We start from the raw sequence: 8,879 nt of genomic DNA, 5'->3' as shown, positions 1-8,879 counted from the left end.
TTGACTCACACAAATTAAATCATTCAAGTCAAGAGAAATCTGAAACGCCGCAGTTTTCTGTCTGTAGAAACGCGTGTATACACCCGTCAAAAAACGCGTGTATACACCCGTCCAAAAACGCGTGTATATACGCGTGAACATACTCTACAGACAGATTACACGCGCTTCTACACGCGTTCTTACACGCGACCTGCGAAAAAAATTTCTCGAAAAGACCGACCCCCCGACAAAGACAGAATGTCCTTAATAAAAGGACCAGCCATTGTCGCCCCTGTTAGGATGCAAAAAGACAAACCCAATCGTGTGCAAAAAGACAAACCCAAAGAGAAAAGAGCAAAGTAAACAAATCTGACAAAAGAGACAAGGCACAGGACAAAGTGACTCACCTCTGAAAAAGTGAGTCTTCTCTGCTCCTTCTCTGCTCCCTCCTTCTCCCGTGTGTGTGCTCCTTTCTCTGCTCCCTCCTTGCTGTTGGAAGAGGCGAAAACAGGCGCACTGTTGATTTCTTAGTTCAAAATCTATATTTGGGGAAGGCGGGCTATTTTTAGTTTAAACATACTGCCGCGTTTATATTCGCGTGTATAAACGCAGGTATATTCGCGTGTATGTGATTGTAGCTGCGTTTATACACGCGTTTTGCAGACATTACCCGCGTGAATACACGCGATTTTTAGGAAGTAGCCGCGTTAATACACGCAATTTTTAGGAGATAGCCGCGTCAATACACGCGATGATTTTGTGCTTTCATTAAAAACATATAATGATTTTGTGTTTTCTGATTTGTACACAGGATGTCATCAACCTCTTCAAGCAGTTCTGGAGAAGATGAGACAATGCGTCATCGTAATCGCAATGTGTGGTTGGGACAATGGATCAAATGTATGTGTAATCGATGTCAAGGATGCATTGTACGAGCACGTCGAATTACCTTGAATCACATCTCCATGTATGGAGAAAGGAATCAAACAGGTTTAGAGGTGAGTAGATGTAAATTGATGGTATCCAAATTAAATTAATAGAGTTGTAACATATAATTTGATAAATTGAAGCAGGATGCAGTACCACACCCTAACATGGTACCCTACGCGCGACGAGAGCACGTAAAGCATCGACGAGATGATGCTGGAGCTTCGGGATCTATTGTCAGAGATGAGTGGGAAAGGGGCGACAATAGCCCTGCACCCCACGAAGTTGTGGAAGAGGAGGTGCTTGATGATATGGTGCGGAATCTTTTTAAGGATGATCCCAAAGGTATGGACGACGATGATATGGAACAAGAGCATCTTTATAAGGCTTCATCGACACCGGTGTTTGAAGGGTGCACATTCTCAGTTTTACGTGCTTCACTTGAACTACTTAATATACAAACAGTTTATGGATGGAGCAATGCCAGTCTTGACGCATTGTTGAAGTAAGCATTCTAACTTACAAATTTGAATTAGTGGTTTAAGGTTTAGGATTTAAGACTAATTATAATTGATGATATTGGATGCAGGCTATTATCAAACATGCTTCCAAAGGAAAATAGACTACCCACCTCAAGAGACATAGCGAGGCGCTATGTGACATCTCTTGGAGGACTGGATTATGATAAAATACATGCATGCGTCAATGATTGCATTCTCTTTCGTGGGACGCATAAGGAGGCTCTACATTGTCCCACTTGTGGTGAAGCAAGGTACAGAACAGATATGAAGAGTTTTGATGTACCTCGTAAAGTCTTGCGACACTTTCCTATAATTCCTCGCATCAAACACATGTTCAAGTGCAAATCCATAGCAGAGCTCATGTCATGGCATTCCTCGCATCGATCGGATGATGGCATGTGGAGAATTCCCGCAGACACTCCTGCTTGGAAGCATATTGAAGATGAGTGGCCCAGCTTTAAAACAGAGCCCAGAAACTTGAGACTTGGCCTGGGTATGGATGGAGTGAATCCATTTGGTTTCAAAAGCACCGCATACAGCGTGTGGCCAGTTGTGTTGGTGAATTACAACCTTCCACCATCAATGGCGATTAAGAAGGGACATCTTATGTTATCCCTTCTAATTCCAGGGAAACATAAAGTCAAGCATATGGATGTTTATCTTGAACCACTGATTGATGAGTTGGAGGAACTATGGAGAGGTGTTGCGGTGGTGGACATTAGTAGGCCTCCCTCCTCTCGACACTTCGACTTAAAAGCAGTGTTGATGTGGACAATGCATGACTTTCCAGGATACAGCGATTGTTCTGGTAAGAATTCTAATTACCTCTCTACTCTATTACTATTGGCTATATATATTAATTAGACGGTTTGACTTTATTATTGTAACTTTTATTTATATTTTAACAGGTTTGAAAACATCGGGTAAACATGCATGTCCTGTTTGTGGCCCTTCGTTAGTACATGAGTATGCTGATGATTTGTGTAAGACTATATTCGATAATCATCATCGATTTCTCCCCTCAGATCATCCTAAATATGTTGCTAGTAAGAGTAACATTCCTCCACAAACACTTCGTGCAAAAGATTGGAAGCGTATTTGGGAGTCTACAACTATTCTTCCTCCAGATGGCATGAACAGGTATAGTGATGTTTTTTCAATCTTGTTTTGTGTAGTCTCTAATTGGATTAAAGGTCACATAGAGCAATCCCTTGTGCAGGTACTCCATTTTTTTCCGGCTGCCATATTGGACCCATCTTAAGATCAACCATCTTCTTGATCCCATGCACATCTTCAAGAATGTGGGATCTGGTATTTGGGAACATATTACTGGTAAACGAGACAATGTTAGCGTACGTGAGGACTTGCGGGTCGCAGGACGTATGCGTCAAGCTTGGCCATGAGAGGTGGGTGGGCACGTTCGTCTTCCGCCTGCACCATGGATTATATCAAAGAAAGAGGAGAAGCAGGTAAAGCAGGCCATCACCACTTTGCGTACTCCCACTGGATGCATGAGATCATTGAAGGGAGCCTTTACAACCACTAAGAAAAGAGGTGTTGAGCAACTATATGGGTTGAAGTCCCACGATTGGCACAAGATGCTTCAAGTAAGTGTTTTCCAAGTCTTGTACGTACGTTGACATGAAATTTTGTAATGCCATAAACCATAAATGTGCTCTTATGTGCGCAGTTCATACTACCTACTAGCATCGACCATTGTGCGAATAAGAGTTTGAAAAAATGTATTTATAAGATGGGCGAGCTTGTGAGGTATGTAAAACCCATGCTCAGATCACCCTTCATTATACCTTGCAAAATGAACGTGCATGAGGTATAACATACTATTTATTTATTTTTCAGATATGTTAGTTCCAAAGCAATTGATCCAGCCACGTTGGATGATGCGCGTGTTATGGCAGTGGAGGTGGTTTGTTTGGTAGAGGAGACTTTTCCGCGAACCATTCTCACAAGTCAACTACATCTCATTGTGCATTTAGTGGACGAAATTGCTTTATGTGGTACTGTGCATGCACGTTGGATGTTCTTCCTAGAGCGCTTCATGAAGACCTTAAAAGACTTTGTGAGGCAAAGTGCAAGGCCTGAAGGAAGCATGGCCGAGGGTTGGTTGATACAAGAGTCTCTTGTATATATTTCAGAATTTCTTGGTCAGGTGGACAGCTCTTTGCCACGACTATGGAGCAATGAAGAGGACTTGAGGATGACCTCTATTGTGCCTCAAGGAAAAGGACAGAGTAAAGTAATTGACAGAACATTGATTGATGATCTCAATTTCACTTGTATCCTTAATAGTGATGTGATGAGCAGATGGGTTACAAGATATGAGGATGCAAAGACAAAAAGACAAGCAGAAAGAGCTCTCTTTCGGAGGCAACATGGCTCTCGGAAGGCGTACCCTAAGCATCTAGCAACACTTCCGAATGATATCCATGTTGATTGGTTGCATGAGGAAATGGAGAGAGCAGAGAGCGACGAGGGGCTGCATATCACGGCGGAAGAATGGGAGTATGCACGAGGATGCATGTCAAAGGTACATAGAACTAATGTTTTGCATTAGTTGTAAGTGATTTGCTTTTAATATTTATTCACATTGCTTACACAAATATTGCTTCTATTTTGGTCCAGTGCACTATGTTCAATGCTATATGGTGTGAAGGCAAGCATTTTTGAACACAAAGAATTGATGAAAAGAGAAATACACAAGATTGCGGTGTCATTAGTAGCTTTGAGGGAGCTAATGGAAAAATGGATGATTATTGTGGCATAATCCAAGACATATTTAGGCTTGACTTTCGTCGCTTCTTTGTGTATGTTTTGGATGTCAAATGGCAAATGAACGTGGTGGAAAAAGGGCCTGATGCAACGATAAAACGCCATGCAAGTGGATATGTAACTATTGACTCTACAAAGTTCTGGCAAACAAAGAAAGATAGGCTCGTATTGCCACAACAATGTGAGCAGGTATGCATTTTTTTACTAATGTGTTTCATGTACATATAATTCTAGGCTCGCGTACCCCTTGACTTTTGATATGCTAATTAATTACTGTACTGTGTGTATTTGAGTAGGTTATCTATCTACCAATGGTGCATGACATCAAATGGTGGTACGTCATCCCTATTGCACCACGTTCCAAAGTGATGTATAATACATTCATTGATATGGAGCATATGGAGGATGTAACAAGCCGCAATGAATATGACGTCGAACATGCCATTGAAGATGTTGTGATCGATGATCAAGAAATAAGAGATGATCATGATAATGAGGATGAGCATGCCATTTCTCATGATCATGAGAATGACCCTACCATTGAGGATGATGGTGATGTTGATGAGGATGATCAGGACATCGATACCATTATCAATGGAGTACAGAATATCGATAGTGGAATAAATTTAATCGTAGCCTTACCAATTGATCAAATGGATATTGATGTTGATCGTTTGGCAAGGATGGATCTTATTGAAGATGAGATCGAACCCTAACCAATCCGTCACTGTATGTTCTAAATTGATGACATTTCTATCATCTCATATGCATGATTTATTTTTGAATATATTTCATTGTTGTAAATGCATGTAGTGGGATTGTGTAATGATGTATACTGTAATGTACTATGAGATGGTTTAAGAAAAATAGTTTTTAATTTTGTAAAGAAATTCAGTTTTTTTTCAGTTTTTCTCTGCCATGCGTGTATTAATCCGTGTATAGCAGCGTGTATTTATCCGTGTATAATAGCGAGTATTACCCCGTAAATATTATCGTGTATAGATGCGTGTATTACTGCGTGTATATAAACGCGTTTATACACGCGTTGATAAATGCAAATATACACGCGAACTTAAATGCTAAAATACACGCACCCGATTCTATTCAAATACAAGCGCGACCATACACGCGTTCGTAATTTATCGCGTGTATGAAACGCGTGTATGGCAGCATTGTCTTGTAGTGTGAGGGTGTTTTGTGGATGACTTCAGCATGTTTGAGAAGAAGGAATAACACATTACACACCTCACAATGTGCCTAGAAAAGTGCAAAAGGGCCAGGCTGAGACTAAATCTAGCCAAATATGCCTTCAATGTAACCAGTGGATCTCTCTTGGGACACACAACGTCTGCAGAAGGACTGGCGGTGGATCTAGCCAAGGTTATAGTCATTATAAAGTTGCAACCTCCCAAGAATGCCAAAGAGATTTCAAGGTTCCTAGGGCTAATCAAGTGGCACAGTAGGTTCATGATGTTCCTAGCTAATGTGGCAGTGCCCTTATATAGCCTAACGGTGAAGGATGCAAAATATGTGTGGTCCAGATCCTATCAAGAGGCATTCTGGAATCTGAAGACGATAATGTCAGCTGCGCCCATCCTGCAACAACAACCCAACTATGACCCGATGTTCCATGTGTTTGTCAATGCCTTGGATGTAGCCATTGGCAGTGCCTTGATGCAGGAAGCACAGGAGGGATGGTATAGACCAATGTACTATACATAAGGCACACCCCCGAAAACAAGCATGCAGTGGGGCAGACTTTCTATCACGACTGAAAATAGGAGAAGAACTAGATGGAGTGAAGAACGATTTCCTAGAAGCATAGCTTTTCCTCATAGAAGGAGAAAGGCCCAACTGGTATGATGAAATGCTACAATTCCTGTCTGACCTATCCTTTCCAAAGTACATGTCCAGATATTAGAGGAAGAAGCTGACTCTCTGGGGAGTAAGTCATTCATGATGGTGGTTGGGCAACTGTACAAAATAGACATCACCCAGATTCTCAGAAGATGTGTCCCCGAGCATGAGCAGCAGGTTGTGTTAGCAGAAGCACATCAAGGTGGAAGCACTGGGCATTCTTTTTGAGAAGTCATAGGACAGAAGGTATTCCAAGTAGGTTTGTGGTGGCCAACTATATTAAAATATATGCATAAGTTCTCAAAAGAGTGGGACATGTGCTAGACAATGGGGCAACCAAGTGATGCAGACAGAATGCCCCATACTCTAGTCCTACAACTCAAGTGATTCCAAAAATGGGGTCTAGAATTTGTCAACCCATTTAAACCAGCTGGCAAACACGAAACAAATACATTTTGGTGGCCATTGAATATTGCACAAAATGGGTAAAGGGATCATCTATGGTGGTAGAGTTTCCTTACGAAACCATAATGACAAGATTTGGATGCCCTATTGAGATAGTCAGTAATCAAGGGACCCACTTCATCTCACTGAAGTGATTAGGAAACTGATGGTATGATAATACACAAGAAGTCAACAGTCTATTGCCTACAAGCCAATGGGCGAGCAGAGTCCACCAGCAAGATCCTCCAGGGAATCTTGGTAAATGAGAACAGGAACGATTGGGACACAAAACTACACTCAGCATTATGGGTATTCCGAACAACCTACAAGAATGCAATAGGATTTACACCATTCAATATGGTGTATAAACTTGAAGTAGTAGTGCCCATGGAGTTCCTAATACAAAGTCTCAGGATAGCAGGGAAAGGCTCTCTCTGAAGAATCAGAGAAGTACAGGATTGAACAGCTCCTGAAGCTTGATGAAAGAAGACTACATAGCACATGGACAGTGGAAATTATGCAAAAGAGAAGAAACCTCTAAGTAGATAGGGAACACAAAGTTCAAAATCTTTGAGGTAGGAGATGCGGTACTGTTGTTTACATCACGAATGGGACCCCACTTGGGAAAATTGAAAATGAGATGGACGAGCCCATACAGGATCGTCGTCACAGGAAGATGGGGATAGGAACTTTTGAGCTAGCGAGTGTGGATGATGAAAAACTCACAAAGTTTGTAAATAGATATAGGCTGAAGCCCTACTATGGAAAGATGCCAGATGAAGGGATAAAGTCTCCAGAAGAGAATCAGAATCTGGGTCTAGAATTGATTGAGGAACCAGAATCCGTGTCCGCCGCCGCAGGGTCAAGAAGAAGGACAAGATTCCAAAGATTTTAAAAAATGCCAAAGAGTATTACCCAAATTTAAATTCACCAAAGGAGCCAGGTGGCAGTGTGGCGCAAAAACGAGAAAGTCAAGGTTGCCACCACAAAAAGGGGATCATGGACGTGTAAAGGCCATTAATAACCTCAAAAAGGGCACAGAAGGGATTGATGGTCAAAAAATGAGGGAGATCTAGGGAAATCATGGAAAGATGACACAATTATGGCTGCCCTTGGGAAGGGTGCACCTCACGACAAATGGCTAAATGCCTCTCCATCAAACACATAGTTTCCAAATCAACTTTCGAAAAGATACCTTGCATGGTTGGCTCTCTTCCCACTTTCAACTCTCTTTCTGCTAAACTCTTCTCACTTCCTTGCCTTCCTACAAGCCACCCCACTGTCCCTGAAGAAGGAGACATGGTGCTGGAATTTAAGCCACTATCATCATAGTGTACAAGGAGGTTGACAAACATGCACAATGGTGGCTGGAAAGGATGGGGCTCAAAGAATTCGCAGAGCTGCCATGGGAGGAGCTCTAGTAGAAATACATAGTAGCAAAATAGATAGAGCACACACAATTACACTTCTATCAGGGGAGAAGAGGGCCTTGGATCCCGTCTATGTTGCTGCAAAGGTGTTCAAGCTACCAGTATAGGCGAGGGCAAGATCAAGGTAGTAGACGACGATAATCTTGTGAAGGAATTTGGTCCTATGGAAGGGAAAGCAAAAGAATTCAAGATCACAGGGACACTAGATGAGCACCGACAAAAGCATATGCACTTTTTGGTAGAGATGATCAATCTCACCCACAAGACATACTACATGTCCTGAAAAGCGTATGGACTAGTGAAGGCTATAGTCAACTTGGTCCACATGGACTCCAATAGTGTCCTCGGGAATGAACCCATAAATTTGGCATCTCTATTACTCTAATTTGTTGAGGCATTCCATGTATTTTGAACACATACTCTACAAATTTTCTTGCAACCATAGATTCCCTGTATGCTACCTTGGAAGAAATGAAATGTGTCATTTCATTAGGGGAAGGTTGAGATATTCTAGGGGCCCTTTAACAACACACATGAAGACCATATTAGGGAGTTTGGGAAAATCCCAATTCCTATTTTGCACGATCAAAAAATGATAGGCATAGTGAACCCTTTAAAGACTTTGTCAAAACCCCCTTATGTGACATATCGTTGTGGAAAGCTCTTGATGAGTAGTTTCTAAATCCACATTATTCAACAACTTTGGAATTGGTATGCTCAAGATACTCCAAAAAGTAGATTAAAAATCAAATTACCAAAATAATGGAATTTTTTCAAACCCCCTAATATGCTCTTAATGATTAAAAGAGGGTTAGTAAAGGGTCTAATGGGAGGATGCCAACTTGGAAAAAATGTTGGGTTGTGATCAAAGATTTGGGTGCTATAAAATGTCACTTTGAAAGGCTAAAATATAACTCTTGAAATCTACTAG

General features: G+C 41.5%; 2 protein-coding genes across 2 annotated transcripts; both read left to right on the top strand.

Moving 5' to 3' along the window:
• The first annotated feature begins 1,073 nt into the window (after positions 1–1,073).
• LOC147618338 (uncharacterized) lies at positions 1,074–4,174 on the top strand. The gene is made up of 3 exons (XM_086775230.1): positions 1,074–1,411; positions 1,496–1,931; positions 4,169–4,174. Exons 1-3 carry the CDS (start codon positions 1,074–1,076, stop codon positions 4,172–4,174), a joined length of 780 nt encoding a protein of 259 aa, XP_086631356.1.
• Positions 3,971–6,302, top strand: LOC147618337 (uncharacterized). Its single transcript, XM_086775229.1, has 3 exons — positions 3,971–4,406; positions 4,514–4,894; positions 6,132–6,302. Exons 1-3 carry the CDS (start codon positions 4,191–4,193, stop codon positions 6,300–6,302), a joined length of 768 nt encoding a protein of 255 aa, XP_086631355.1. The 5' UTR covers positions 3,971–4,190.
• Positions 6,303–8,879: the final 2,577 nt, after the last annotated feature.

Source organism: Cibotium barometz, chromosome 35 (genome assembly GCF_041138505.1).
Source record: "Cibotium barometz isolate CiBa-2024 chromosome 35, ASM4113850v1, whole genome shotgun sequence".
Taxonomy (NCBI): domain Eukaryota; kingdom Viridiplantae; phylum Streptophyta; class Polypodiopsida; order Cyatheales; family Cibotiaceae; genus Cibotium; species Cibotium barometz.
This window is presented reverse-complemented; position numbering and strand designations above follow the sequence as displayed.

What these genes read in the sequence shown, in the direction of transcription:
- LOC147618338 (XM_086775230.1), top strand. Translation starts at nt 1,074, where the DNA reads ATGGTACCCTACGCGCGACGAGAGCACGTAAAGCATCGACGAGATGAT. An exon ending in AGTCTTGACGCATTGTTGAA is followed by an intron (nt 1,412 to 1,495) that starts GTAAGCATTCTA and finishes TATTGGATGCAG; the next exon opens with GCTATTATCAAACATGCTTC.
- LOC147618337 (XM_086775229.1), top strand. Translation starts at nt 4,191, where the DNA reads ATGGATGATTATTGTGGCATAATCCAAGACATATTTAGGCTTGACTTT. An exon ending in TGCCACAACAATGTGAGCAG is followed by an intron (nt 4,407 to 4,513) that starts GTATGCATTTTT and finishes GTATTTGAGTAG; the next exon opens with GTTATCTATCTACCAATGGT. An exon ending in ATATTGATGTTGATCGTTTG is followed by an intron (nt 4,895 to 6,131) that starts GCAAGGATGGAT and finishes GTACATGTCCAG; the next exon opens with ATATTAGAGGAAGAAGCTGA.